At 41.2% G+C, this 14,757-nt stretch overlaps 1 protein-coding gene across 13 annotated transcripts in view; it reads left to right on the top strand.

The window, feature by feature from the left end:
• Positions 1-14,757, top strand: part of CPAMD8 (C3 and PZP like alpha-2-macroglobulin domain containing 8) — a 68,271-nt gene that overhangs the window by 48,243 nt on the left and 5,271 nt on the right. For 8 of the 13 annotated variants that reach the window (XM_049809374.1, XM_049809369.1, XM_049809371.1 and 5 more), the window contains 6 exons: positions 2,327-2,414; positions 7,882-7,956; positions 8,682-8,787; positions 8,880-8,990; positions 9,672-9,884; positions 10,345-10,419. In XM_049809374.1, coding sequence (XP_049665331.1) covers positions 2,327-2,414; positions 7,882-7,956; positions 8,682-8,787; positions 8,880-8,990; positions 9,672-9,884; positions 10,345-10,419 — 668 coding nt within the window. Of the gene's footprint in view, positions 1-5; positions 619-1,925; positions 2,104-2,326; positions 2,415-6,465; positions 6,523-7,881; positions 7,957-8,681; positions 8,788-8,879; positions 8,991-9,671; positions 9,885-10,344; positions 10,420-14,757 lie in introns of those variants that run through there. The other 5 variants (XR_007507117.1, XM_049809376.1, XM_049809379.1 and 2 more) reach the window with 5 other exon arrangements.

The raw sequence follows: 14,757 nt of genomic DNA, 5'->3' as shown, positions 1-14,757 counted from the left end.
TACAGAATGTTTTGATTTTTAAGGAGGTTGTTGGAAAGTTGGCCCAAAAGAGGGAAAGCTACAACCACAGTAAATAAGGAGGTCTTACAACATCCTACTATATACCAGAAGAAGCCATTCCCAAGAAATTCATAACTAACCTGCATATTTGTGACCAGGAGCATGGCAGGTGGTGGGGCTTACAGCTTCACTGAACTCAAACAGCAGAAGTCAAGTGAACAGCTCAGATGCAATTCATGGAAATGGAAAACTTTCGCTCCCCCGTCAGTTTCTGTCTCCTTCCTTCCTGCAGAGGCAAAACCATACAGTGACTACAGTCCTGAAAACAGTCGCAGTGACTCCAGGCAAAGATGAGATCTTGTTATCTCTGTCAACACACTTGCCCCTTGCTCTCATGGCCATGTTGCTGGCAGATGCATTGCCTCTGATTGCCACAAGCCTGTGAAATCCTGGGCCAGGCATTGTTTGGACTTAGTTGAATTCTTCCTCCCTCCAGTAACAACAGCCAGTGACGAGCAACTCAAACTCATCATCCAAAAGTTTGCTAGGGTTGGTCTGGCGTTATATAAGACAATATCCCTTTCTCAACCTCTTCTCCCTCTGCCTAAGCACTGCAGCTTGTATTGGGGAGGTAGGCTTGTAAAGTCTTGTCAGTCCCTTGAAGATGCCTGTAACTAAGGAGGCTGCCCTACATCAACACAACCTTTCTGTTTTTATTTCTGAAACTTCTGCCCTGGGAATTGCTGGAACAAAGACAGAAATTTGAGAGGAAGCCCAGTCCATGGAGATTGATTGCTTGGAAAGAAAACAAAAGCTTTCCTCCCCTTCTTCCTGTAATGATGCTCCTTTAACTCCTTCATCATCTTATTTAGACGATGCGAATAGAGGAGTGCATCTAAGGATGACAATTGAAATATTTTGAACTGGGGGTGTTCTTCAGAATGTAATTAAGTGTTGTCATGCTCAGTGAAGTCCTTGGGGTGCTTTCAAGGAGTTAGGGAGAACACAGTATGGGAAATAGAGGGCTATGATATATAACAGAGGATGGGAAAAATGCAGGTAAAGGGATACTATAGGATTTTTTTAGGGAGTATGGTGCATGGAATTAGATTGGGATTAACAAGGCTTAACATCTCTGGGAGACTGTCAGCCCTGAACTGTCTTAGGCAGAGCCAACTGGATCTGCCCGCAGACCATCTCACGCTACTGGGGGCATATGAGCTGGGCTGTGGCATTACATCCAGGTTGGCTCTGTGCAGTGTTTCAGCAAACTCACACGCCCACCCCAGCTGTAGAGGTCTCCATAGAGAGGCCTCCAAGTAGCCCTGCAGGAGCCAGTTCAGATCTGGCAAATTTTGTCCTGGAAGCTGTGTACTGTGTTTTCTCAGTGCTGGGCATGAGCTAGTAAGCCCTCCTGGGTCCAAGCTCATTGTCTTTGTGGTGCAACTGAACAGCAAGCAGGTAAGCTGCCAAGGAGGGATAGTTTAGAGCTGACTATATGTGGATGCAGAGAAAAGGAGCATTGTTTTAGAATTAGCAAGAGCTTCTTTGTTATGATGTTGACTCTTCTGCCATGCTGCAAGAAATTGAAATCTTTTGCAATGGCCCAAATAAACTTTCTCTCCACCCCTTCCTGTGTTTTGTTTTTGGTTTTGGGTTTGTTTTGTGCACGTTTTGGCAGTAACAACTCTGAATTTCTGAATTGGTTTTTTTGAGTCTTCATTGATATTATAGAGGATGATATAGGCAGTGAATTCTTTAACACTAGTAGCTAAAGTGTGAGTTTGCCGAGTCATTAGCAAAGATACTTTTCTCAGTGTCAATTAGATGCTTCAGGGAAACGGCCATTTACGAAACCCCAGGGTTGAATGACTTTGCCTGGTATTGGGAAGTAACATTCTTCTTGCACCACAATCCATTTACAGCCCTCCACTTAGGAAAGAACAGAAGTTTCTTCTACTCCAAGGGGTTATTTCCTTTTACCAAGTGCATTTTCTCAGGGATTAATTGAAAAATAAAGCAAGCAGCCCCACAGGAGACTACATCCTTCCTTCTGCTTTTCTACCTCCATTTGCCTGGACACCTTCTACATCTCTGCCCTCTGTGAGTTGTGCTTATTTTTTGTTGAATAAAAGCAGAAAAAAGGATTTTGTAAAACCAAGTAGACTGTGGCTTTCAACAAGTCCTTCAAAGAAGAGTAGATCCTTTTAATATTTTTTCCTCTGAAGTTTGTTTCAGTTGTTCTCCATCATGAGTTGTCCATGTACCAGTTGTTATCTTGGATCCTGAGTTTGTTTTCGTTCTTTCTTTTTGTTCTCATGGGAAGATGGCTGCACTCTGGATCTTCTAACATGGCTGTCTTGGAAGTGCCATTGTTCTCAGGGTTTCGTGCAGATATTGAGAGCCTAGAGCAGGTAAGATGTTGTAATGAGAGTGCAAGGCATGATCTTGGGCCTGGACCTGGCTCTCTAATTGGCAGGGATTCCCTTCGGGGAACAAATGCCATTGAATGTTAGAGCACTGTCTGAGAAGTTGCAATGAAAATTGGGGAGGCAGGAGATTTCACTTGTCAAAAAATATTTCTCAGAAATGAGTAAACAGATATTCTGAGCAAGATTAACAAATTTACTGAACATGGCCAAGTGAAGGTTTATTACTGAGCACAGTGCACAGTAATTAAATGAGACCCATTTGGAAATGCTGAAGTGAAAATGTGCTCTAACAGGAGCTGTTTATGGCTTCTTAGTGGGCTGTGTTATCTCCAACATCTGGATTCCATTTCTTTGGAGGCTCTGTGTCTTGGAATTTTTTGCCTTTTTTTTTCTTTTCTTTTCTTCTGGGAGAACATCATGTTTATTGCAAGCCAAACTAAGGTGGACAGAATGTGCCTCCTGCCCAGCCAGCCCTCTAGGGGAGATGAACTGTAATCTTTAGCTTTGCTTTATATTTTGTGGAAGCATTACAGTGTATTCATGTGTGGGTTTTATGCTGCAAATAGTTTATAAGGACTCTTTAACTAAAGAGGTGTAAAATCTTTGCATCCTTGAGAACTAGTAAAGAGCTAAAACCTATTTTGCTTCCAAAAGATCTCTTCCATTAATAACTTTATGTTCGTTATACTGGGAGGGGGAGGGATTTGGGGAAAGAATTTTAAAGTAGAATTGTAGTGAAGACCAGGCAACTTAATTTGACATCCTAATTCAAGGATAAGTGCACATTGCTTTGTCTTCTCTAGGATTTCAATTCATTTGGCTAATTTATAATGTAAACACCATTGCATTTTCTTGGAGAAAATGAGACCGATATGTTCCTCTTCAGGGACTTACAATCCATGTAAAAAGTTGCTGTCAGATAGTCTCCTGGGCTGTCACTGAAGCCAGAGAAACTTGTGTATTAGTCCTTGAGAAGAGAATTGCATCCTTTCAGTATTAGGGAGCTGTGCTGGAATACTTTTGTACAGAGATGTGTGTTGATCAGATACGAAATTATTCCTGTAAAGAGAAATATCAAAGTTATTTTATATCTGTTCACAGCTGCATGTTGAGAAATCTGTTTTCAAATGCATGCATGTAAAATGTATCAAATTTTTATTTGCCTGTTGACCTTTGAGTCTGATATTCTCTCTCACATGCAACAAATGGTGCAACAAACTGAATATGGCTATTGAGATGAGGCAAGACCACCAGTAGGAGGTCACCAGTATCCCTGTGGTAAGAGAAAGGAGGAAAATTAGGTGAGGGGGCCTGTAGTGGGTTTGGTTACTATTTTATTGCCTCCTGCTGAAGGTGCTAGAGTGACAGTCATTTGTACTGCTTTCAAATAAGTTCTCTTTCATAGTAATTTATGTAAATAATGGTAGAAAAAACATGGATGGAAACCTGGCTTAGGACCAGAGAACTCAAAATGGGACAGGAGGAGAACAACAGGATATCTTTATGGTGTTAAACCCACAGAATGTTTTATCAGCAGAGGGAAAGAATTGAAACAAAGAGTGCAAAGGGGAATTTCATTACAGAGGAACAGAAAAAATTTGAGGTTAAGTAACAAATCCCTGTACGCCTTATTTTTCCTGAAACAGGCTAAGAAGAAATTACGGAAATAGGAGCTCCCATTTTCCAGGCTGTACCAAGTGAATATCTCCTTTACTGGTTTCAGCCAGGGACAGAGTTAAGAGTTTCTAGGCTGAGAGTCCGGAGAAGGTCCCATATGCTCATGTTTTACAAGGGACTCCATAGGTTCTGTCATTTCAGTCCCTGAACTTTTTTTCTTTTTTGCCAAGGCAGCTGTGCTCTGGTGTGAGACTTATTTACATGGCTGGGCCATGCAGGTGTCCCAGACAAAGACTTGTAAACAAAAAATGCTTATTTTGTATTTAGTTACTACTAAAAGGCTGCTACATGCAGCAATCTGCTCCTGTGCTGTGTCTGATGGTTTACACTAACCTGCATGCAGGGCATGTTTTACATGTTCTAAGTAGTGGGAACACTGAAGATAATGGTGAATATAGATTAACATTAGGATATACTCTCTGCAAGGAAACTCTTGATTCTGCTTCCCCAATGAGCCAGTTGTATAATGTTTCAAAACTTTTTTGTTTGCGGTATATCTTGTTCTCTCTCATCTGCTAGAGTGTTGCCATAATCCTTGTGCTCTGCAACACCAGCTTGCTTCTGATGTTTGGTTTCTCACGGTTTCAGAGGTTCTTGTGTCACATTCAGTGCCATCTTGATGGTGCCTCAGCACTGCTAGTTCCTTGACCAGGTGCTGGTCAGCACCCCTAAATCAGAAACAAACACTGGGCATATTGAAACTGGAGCAGAGAAAGAGGGATACTTACCCACACTGCTTGTGTGTCAGATAGATGCATCAATGTCTGGGAAGCTTCAGCTTCCTAGCCTTTCTCCGTTCTGTCATCTCCCCAAGCGTGGTCTGGATGGAAGCAGACAGAGGGTAAAAGCAAGCTGCCCTGCTACTTACTGCACAAGAGTTATTTTCTTAAAGCTAAATTCAATGAGCTCTCCAGCATGTTAGGCTTTCTTTAGCGCTAAGCAGATCTGTTTGTTGTGTTTTCCCTTGTGGTATCTTGTTGCCTGTCTGAATCTCATGTTCCTGGTTCTATGGGTGGAGAAGCAACAGAGTCCCAGCATAGCCCCATCTGTTAGGGTCTCTGGGCATAGAATAGCAGGTGGTTTCTTCTCCTTTCTCCCTGTCTTAAGGGGGAAAGGAGCTGATTCTCTTTCTTAACTGGTAAGGCTGAGTTCCTGCAGCACAGAGCTGATCTGAGTTAAGTCCTTGCAAATCACAGAAGGATGTCAGGTACTTCATGCAGTGCATACTTCTTCAGTGCTTATAAGATATAAAAAAGCTGGTTCAAAACCCACTGTTTTGAAAATTCTTTGGGTAAAAGACTATGTAGTTGGTGCCTTGATTTGGAAAGGGGATCCTGCGCTTGGGATTCAGTACTGGGTAGTCTATTTCCATAATCAGAACAGAATTACTTCCTTTGGGCAGTAGGAGATTTTGCTAAATTGGGAAGGATATTGCATCTTCAAGGGGGAATGTTCCCCTTGAAGAGCTGAATTCCATCTTTCTTATTGCAGAAATGCTTTGCATCTGTAAAAATTAAATGTAGGGACAAAGCTCAAGCATATATATAGATAGGCAGTGAAGATGCAGATCCAACCCCTATGATTTATTCATGGCTATCAAATGTGTATCCAAATAATGCTGACCAAAATGAAATTCTTCAGTACTCAGTACTAGTTTTGTTATGTATTTTGGACACTACCTTCAGCAGAGGCAAGTCCTGTAATTCCCACTGCTGCATTTTCTTGTTACCCTAGCCATTTCCCTCTCCTCCTGGTGAGGAGGGGCAGGGCTGTAAATCAGATTTCCTTGTTTGTTGTTTGCCCTCACAAGGGAGCAGTGTGCGCAGAGCGGACCCACGTGCAGCTCCGGGGCAGTGATGGTTAATGAATGCTCTGTTGCACGTTGAGGGCAGCCCCCCTGGCTGTGCAGCCACAAATCCTTCTAATAATGCTGGGTGTCGACAAGGTCAGGAGGTCACCACAGGCTGGTATATATCAAGCTTCACCAGAAAAATGCAACTTTAGCTGAGCTGAGCATTTCCCGGTGGCGCCAGGCTCTCCAAGCCCTCATAAAAGGACTGTCTGCAGCCATCTACTGCTGAGTAATAACAGCCACCATCAGGCCCCTAAAATTATAAGGACAAATTAAATTGGCCCTTTCCATATTGTGTGGGACTTAAACACATGTTCCTTTGCTTGTTACAGTAATAGCAGGAAGCTGTGTGCAGGGTTTTACAACTAGAAGCACTATACCGAAGAAATTCATAGTTAAAGCTGTTGGTAGCAGGTTTGGGCAAATTTCAGTAGAAATGCTTTTTGCTTCATGTCATTCTTTCTAATACATATCAATAATAATGCTTTATTCTCCTTTCCACAGAGTTTTCATTCTACGATCTCAAAATAACTTAGGAACGTTTACTACAAAAAAAAAAAAAAAAAAAACCGCCAAGGAAATATCATCCCTATGTCACAAATGGGATTGTCTGACAGAGAAGTTAAAATAATAGGACAGTTTGGAGGATGGAATTAAAGTTATCTGCTCTGGCCCTTACTCGATTCCCCAAACTGTGATTAAAATGCAAGAGTCCTTTTCCACAGACCATCATCCTTCCTAGATTCTGAATTATATGTTTTTACGATAGATGTGTTCTGAATCCAATTTATCAAAACAGTAATGATTGATCAACTTATCAAGTACATACAGCATGATGGTCATCATAATATTGAGATGTTAGTATTCCAAATACGGAAAATCACAGGACTAACTCTTTTGGAAATTTTAAAAATAAAATGTTGCAGAATTATATCAGAGGACAGCATTTGTATTTTGGGGGTGATTCATTAGCATTCTGTACCAGGGAGATAGTTACTGGATTCTTTGAGGCGGTGCAGTAATTTGTAAATGAGGGCTCTTGCACTTTCCTCTGAAGACTGTGATCATGATATACGTACAGATCTGCACTCAGCATGAGGAGATGAGCTAGGGCACTTTTACAAATGGCTGGGGTAGATTAGGGGCAGTAGCATCCCAGATGTGGGAAGTACTCCTGGACTGTGTTCTGATATTCCTTAGGTATGCAGATTGTCCCAATAAATAAAAAGCATAAGAAGAGGTAGACTGTGGGCCTGACTGGTTCAATGCAGATGACAAATCCCTGGGACTCAGAGGGAGAGAAGATGAGTAGCAGAAGCCTGGCCTGACCCCATTCGTCAAAAGGAAGGATGCCTAGGGCTCTTTCAAATGGCTGCTCTTTTCAAATGTAAGGATTAATTCTCCTGGCAGAAGAATGTTTTGGATTTTTCAGCTGGTGGGAGAAGGGGACCTTGAATACCCGGTGTGATCCAGCAGCATAATTCCCTGGCAATCTGAAGGAGTGTAAATAAGAGACTTTATCGAGTGTTTTGGGGTCTCTGAGGTCTTGCTTGAGCCTTGGTACTGAAAACAATCCGGGAGCTATTCAGTTAGATTATGGATGATTTGTCAGGCATAGTATGAGAGAGATAAATGCACCACGGACCAGGAAGAACACTCAGCATTGTGCACCTTGCAAGCACTCCTCATCAGGTCACAGAAAAGAACACAGATGGCTTTTTCCTCAGTTGTATGATAGTGACTGCAAACCTCTTTGCATTTCCCTTCCTTTATTGAAACATCCTTTTCCAGCAAAGAAATCCCTGGGGTTTAGTGTCTGATTGGTTTTCTAAGCATTCTAAAAATCTTTCTTATTCCCTAATTTCAACCCGTTCTCTATACAATGAGATGAAACTAACCCTGTTGATTTTTTTTCCCCAGTTATTGATGAACAAGCAAATTGGATTAAAAAGATATGAAGTGGATGGAAGAAAAGTCCTTTTTTATTTTGATGAGGTAATGATTTTGTTTCTTATAATTTTGTTGCTTTTCAGTGAAAGGCAAATGACCAGTGAATCAGGCATAGATACATATTGATGTTGATGGTCCCTCACAGATGAGGTCTACCATGCAGCTTTAACTGGCAGCTTGCTTGAGCCTCTTTTGAGGGAGGTAGGTGTTGTGGTTTTGGTTGGAAACCAAAGCATAATAGAGGCAAGTGATTAGTTTCAGCCTATATAGAATTTCTGGGAAGGTATTACTAAATTTTTGCTTCAAAATAATCTGACCTTCAGGTACAACTAGTGTTGCTAAAAGGACGGAGTAAAAGTGCAGTCTAATTCAGATCTCACAGCACATACCTGGGAGTGGAAGACGAGATCTCTCCTGGCTTGGTCATCAGCAGTAAATTGTTAGCTAGTTGCATTAGCAAGCTGGCTGATGACAGGAGTGGTGTTAGGTAAGTCAGAGAATAGAGCTTGAGTTTCAGGTTTGACTTTCTGACGTTGTTGTATGGCAAGTATGTACTTTAAAGACCAGCGAAGTATCATGTATTTTAATTCATTCTGTCTGGCTTTTATTCATTAACTTTGTCTCTATACCTAGTATTAGAGGTGTCTCTGTTCTCCCCAAGTGTCCAGCACAGCGACTAGCACTGGGGGCACATGCTACGTTTATTTGTCTCTCTCTTGACTTAAAGTGCAGGTTTTGTTACAATAAGTCTTTTACACAATTTCATACAGATTCCTAGCCAGTGCATGACCTGTGTAAAGTTTCAAGCTTTCAGAGAGCATATAGTTGGGAAAACAGCTCCTGTTCCTATCAAAGTGTATGATTACTATGAGCCAGGTATGTGCCTGTTTTCCTTTGATATTTTTTTTCAGCATTAGAGCTCTAGGCATAAGGCTCACTTGTGATTTCTCATTCTTGCTGGCTTGCAGCTTTTGAAGCAACTCGTTTCTACAATGTGAGTGAAAACAGTCCCTTGGCTCGGGAGCTCTGTGATGGGCCAACTTGCAATGAAGTGGAAAGCTCAGCTAGCCAATGGGTTGGTAAGTTGCACCAAAGCCAAGCAGATTTTTTGGAAAATGGAGCACACAGACATACTTTCCAGGAGTTCAGAACTCAAAATGATATTTAGAAAAATGCTCTATTTCACTATCTGTGTTAGTGCAAGTTTTACAAAGGTCTGTGGGATAGCAATATTAAACTTAGGACAGCCAAACAGACAAGTGTAGTCTGCTCTTCAGTCACCAGAGTGACTATTATTTGCTTCGGAGTCAAGATATAATGTGTAATTCTGGAAGAACGTGCACAGGGTGAGATGTGTCAATAAACATAAAGGTAAAAACTCTTTCAAATGCAATTTGGTTTTCTTTCTCTACAGTATCTTGCAATAGAGTTCCACAATTAACTGTAGGAAGATTGAACAATTTCATGCATCAGTGAAAGAAATAACTTTCCCCAGAAACTATATGTTCCTTTCTGTTCTTTGTCATACAAAATAGTTGCTTTATCCTATATCTGGAATTTGCTGCAGTATGGTTCTTTCAGAAAGACATCTTTATTCCCAAAGCTTCTTATGCTACCAAGTTTGTAAACTCCTATGAGAAGTCTTAGGGAGTTCAATATGAAAACTTGTATCACAGAAATAGAAGAAAATTGCCACTCCATCTTCCCCTTCCCTATCCTATGCAAAAATATTGCTTTGGATGTTTGTGTTTACTTTTCAGGCTTTGTTCATTCTGGACCATGCAATAACATTTTTGGCTGCTTGGAGGATGAGTATTTTGAGCAGTGCATGTGTTCACGAGACTGTGGCTATGATGGGGAGCCTGTATGTGGATCAGATGGACAGATTTACCCGAATCATTGCCAGATGGAAGTAGCATCGTGCAGGAATAATACAAGGATAGAACAGATGCCCATGTCTCAATGTTCTGCCTGTAGGTTTCATTCAATTCCCTTTTCTGTTATGATCTAGTTGCAGAACACTACAAATCCTCATCTAAGCAAATGATAATTACATATGTGTGGTAGGGAAAAGAGGAGAACTCAAAACCTCCTATCTATTATTTTGCCACTCATACTACAGGGGATTAAGTTATAAGAGCAGCTGCCTTCCTGCTTAGGTCAGAATAACTGGTTTTCTGTTCTCATGAATACATGTTTTACCAATTGGAATGAACTTTAGAGAAGATTAGTGATAGTGTTTTATCTGAAGTGAATAATCCTAGATAAAAATCATACCCATGAACTGTAACATTCTTTGGAGATCCTGCATGGGCTTTCAAGATGTGCAGTGTAGTAGCTCAGTGAACTGAGTATTCCACCCCTGGAAATGCAAACATTTTCTAGAGACTCATTAGCAAATTTTATGACCAATGCATTTGTTTTTATTTACAGCCAAGAATTTGCCAGAAGAAAGGGAGACACAATCCCACACAGCTGAGCAACCCAGTGTTCAACAAACACCAGCAGGTACTATCATACCTTTGTATTTATCCAAGGCCTTTTTCTTTAGCAAAGTAAAGCTTATCCTATCACTGCATAAAAGTATATATATGGCTCTTAAGCACATTTAAGTAAAGATGCTGAATTTCTTCATCTTTTAGAAAAGACACAACATTCAGAAATCAGAAAAAATTAAGAGGTCAAGGAAACTTAGGATGGTAACTATTCAACAACAGACTAGATCTTCTAGTCCTTTTCCTTTCAGGAAGTCTTGAATGATACCTGTTCTATTCAATGCACATGCAAGATTTAGGTAATTGTTCATAGGAGTGGGCAAGTGACCATCCTATTTTCTCAGCCTTGGTATGTTTGAACAACACATACTCTGATCTTTTCTTCAATGTTAAGCTGGAAAGATCACATTTAAAACCAGGCTGATGTAATGTGTTTCAACAAACAGCTGAACAGGACATGACAACAGACCAAACCATTGCAAGAGCTAGGATCCAGGTGGATTAACTTTGTCTCTAGCAGTTCTGTGTAAAAATTGAGCTGGCAGTCTTGATTCTCTCAGAGCTGCTGTTTGAAATAAAGGGCCTTAGTGAGCAAAAATGTTAAGGTCAGTAGATGGAGTAGCCAGGAATTTGGCTGCTCATTTTATTTGGTGCTTATGTTCATACACTTTTTTCCAAGACTCATGTCGAACTTGCTCATGGCTCACAATAAATCTCACCAAGAAGCAGTGGAGGGTCAACAGAATAGTTTGTTTCATGCTGTTTCTAGTAAATAAACTGGACTAGATTTTTCCTGGCTGCTTTCCACTCATTAATTTTCCCCTGGCCTCTAACTCTCCTAACAAATCAGTAAAACAAGTTAATTCTTCAAGAGAAGACTCTGTGCCTTCTCATGTCCTTCTTGTGCACCAGAGTTCTGACAAGCATGTGTCCAGCTTGAGAGACACTATCCTGTTCTTTGCCCTTCCTCTCACCTACAGAAATTGATGGACATTTTTCTCATTAAGTTGTAAATGCATAGTGAATATTCCATTACGACTATTTCTATAGGTCATTCAATCTTAGTGTTTAGTGTCTCATGTTTTCCCTCCCTTTTTTTCTGGACTTAGTGTGAATATATATATATAAATATATCAGATTACTGTCTGTTGGAATAACTGAGATGAATGCTTGTTGCCTTTTATTCTGTGCAGATGCTGTGTACTCAGCATGGAAACTCTGTTTGCAATCTGAACCCTTTAAAGCAGCATTCCCAAATTGCTCTGTAGGGCACTGCTGGTATGCAAGGCCATAGAAACTGTTTTGGTGCTGGTCTACAAAATGGGAGTGCAATGACATTATTTTCAAATAAAAATTTGATAGTAAAAATATGTTCACCTGAGAAAAGTATTGTGGAACTTGATGATAGTCCACAGTCCAAAAATTCCTGGCTACTATTATGCATAGGAGTATTACACTGCTTCTGAACTAATCTGCATTAAAGTATCTGTCTATGAAAAATAACCTTCTGGTTTCTGTTCTAAACAGACAAAAGCACTGTTGGCTCAGAAGGCTATCGATAAAAGCAAAAGTGGAAACTCTGATTTATTTTTTTATTTATTTAGTGTGTGTGTGATTTTATACAGATACTAGATTAACAAACCTGTATGCCGTAAGGATATGTTTGTCAAAGCACAAGCAGTTAGAGCTGTCTTTATTCTAGGATCTGTGAGTGTTCAAGTTGAGAGTCTCCTGGAAGGCAGATACTCTTCTGAACTGAGCTGTCTGAGCAGCCATGGCAGAGTGAGCATTCAAAAATAAAACTGACTAAATCCTGCATCAGGAAAAGAGCCCAGCATGTGATTTTCATTAATCCTCTGGGCTCCTCTCAGGTCAACCACACGGTACATGAATCAAAGTTTAACAAATGAATGAATCCCGCCTTATACACAGGTCTCATTTGGACTCACTGGTTTGTTAGCATTGAAGCATGTGATTGGTTTAAGTCGGCTCAGGTGCTCTGGGTTTCTAGTGAAAGTTCTGATGAGCCATGTCTAAATCTGTGATTTCCTAAAAGGATGCAAAACTCCGGGAGCCAAATCAAGCTTAGGGCAGGTTGGTTAAACTGCCTCAGTGTGTTAATCTTCAGGAAATACCATTTTCTTGGAGAACCGCGTGGTGTTTATATTGTCTGAAATGCTTCTGTATTTGCCATATGACTTGTGCAGGCTCAGCTTGGTTTGATTGATGCTTTCATTGTTAGCTCTTGTCTATGTTACCCCAGCAATGGAAACAATGAGCGCCAGCTTCTTTCCAGCGAACAGTGGGGAACTTCATAATGTGTTCAGGCTTACTCTGGCAAACGCATACTTGCAGTGTAGTTCCATATACACTAGTGAGTTTGCTAGAATAAACAACAGCTTTTGAGTTATGCTATTCAAGGTAAGCAATTGTATATAGATGGTCCTGAAAAATCAGGATGCAGCGCTTCTTGCAGCACCTAGCTATTGTCAAAGCATTTAAAAATGCCTTTCAGAAGTCTGTAGCGGATGTTGCAGCAAGTGAGGCACAATGGCTGAGGTTTGATCTTAAAACTGTAGCCTTTTTTTGTCCCAATGGGTAGATCCTCTTTGTATCTTTAGAAATATTCTTATGATTGAGAGGGAGGTGTGCAGGGTGACAGGACTCAACTAAAACAACTCAGGCCTGAATCCCCTTCCTCAGCTGTTCTTTCTCACAGGTGTATTACTGAGACTTAGAGGGATGGAACAGGCTTTTATGACTAGCATGGACCCACGTCTGCCTCTAAGCATTGAAGCTCTGCTAGTATGCTTTCACAGCCTGTTCCAGTCATATTTGTTTGGTCTGAAAGCTCCTGGAGCAGGATTTTGGTTGCTAACTGGAGTATGAGTATCTTGAGTGCCTCTCTGTCAGTGGCTTTCTTAAGATCATTGTCACACTAGGCTACAAAAATATGGGTGGATTTCAGAGCCTCAGGGGTCCTCAGTAGCTCTGATACCATCTCTCTGATCAAGTGGTGCTTTGACTGCTTCTATAGATCATTAACGCTCTTCTGAAATTGCCTAAATCTGCTCTGGCAAAAGGGCTAAATGTATAGCCACTGATGTTGGAAGACAATAAATTGATATGATGATAATGTTGCAATTCTACATGTAGTTAATAGAAAAGCAATATCCAAGTGCATTGCGGCAGTATTCAGTGGTATCAGTGCTGCTGTGGTGTTGCGCTCTGTGCTGCTCTGAGCAGGCAGCTCACCCAGCTTTGTGCTGTCTGACCCCCCAGCCTTCTCCCCACAGTTGGACCCCTGTTATTTATACAGTTCTGCTCTAGCAGTTAGAAGGGCCAGTAGCTGGAGGAAAATTCTAGGTGGAATTATGATACTTTTATTTGGTAGTCTTATTACTATTTTTTAAAAATGAAATGCCATCACCCATCACTAGCTGCTAACAGGAACATCGGAGCGAACTCTGCTTTCAGGTGGAGTCATCTCGCAACACTCCCTGGCAGCCACATTATTCACAGGACCGCTGTTCTTTTAGGATTGATTGAACTGGCAATGGGCCGTTTTTCCTTTCACCCCGTCGGTGTTCAGCAAACATTGGCTTAGGCACAAACATTTGGAGATGGGGGAGTGGTTTGTATGTAACAGGAAATGTCGGCCTTTTGTCTTTGCTTTGATTCCAATGCCGCATTCCTGGTAAGAGCGAGGTCTGTGATGTTAATTCTGTCCCTGGTGGACAGCAATCATCCATTCATAGAACGAGCTCATGATCTGGCAGGTTCTCACATGGAGAAGGCCAAGAAGAAGTGAACACAGAGACTGACTCTGCTTTCAGGCAAGCATTCCCTTGCCTAGAGCTGAGCCTGTTGCTGGAAGGATGTGGGAGGCAACAGGGAAGAGCCTTCAGATATTTTATTTCTAGAGAACAAACATTTTCAAAGGCCTTGATGAGTGTTCCCCTTAAATAAAGCCAACTTTGCAGGGGAGGGAGAAGGGGGACTTTTCCTCCCTGCAACAGCTATGTTTCAGTGATTGCTTTGGTTTGGATTAGAGCAGTGTATACAGAAAGCAAACAGGAAAGATGGACAGCTGAGCTGGCTCGAGGAACAGTTTAGAAAACGGGGACTTATTGATATTCCTAGAAGTTTTATCTTGCAGTCTTTCGCTCTGGACAGTGAGCAATCACCCAGCATAGAGAGGCACAGCCTGTTTTGAGTGGGATATGTACTGTGTGAGTGTCTTACTATAGACTGGAGTGAATGCAAGGAGGATAAATATCTGTTTCTGCCTGTCATGTCTGTTCCTGTCTTAAATGATGGAAGTTTCTCAGTGGTATGTGACTTTGCTGAA

This window comes from Accipiter gentilis, chromosome 8 (genome assembly GCF_929443795.1).
Source record: "Accipiter gentilis chromosome 8, bAccGen1.1, whole genome shotgun sequence".
NCBI classification, from domain to species: domain Eukaryota; kingdom Metazoa; phylum Chordata; class Aves; order Accipitriformes; family Accipitridae; genus Astur; species Astur gentilis.
This window is presented reverse-complemented; position numbering and strand designations above follow the sequence as displayed.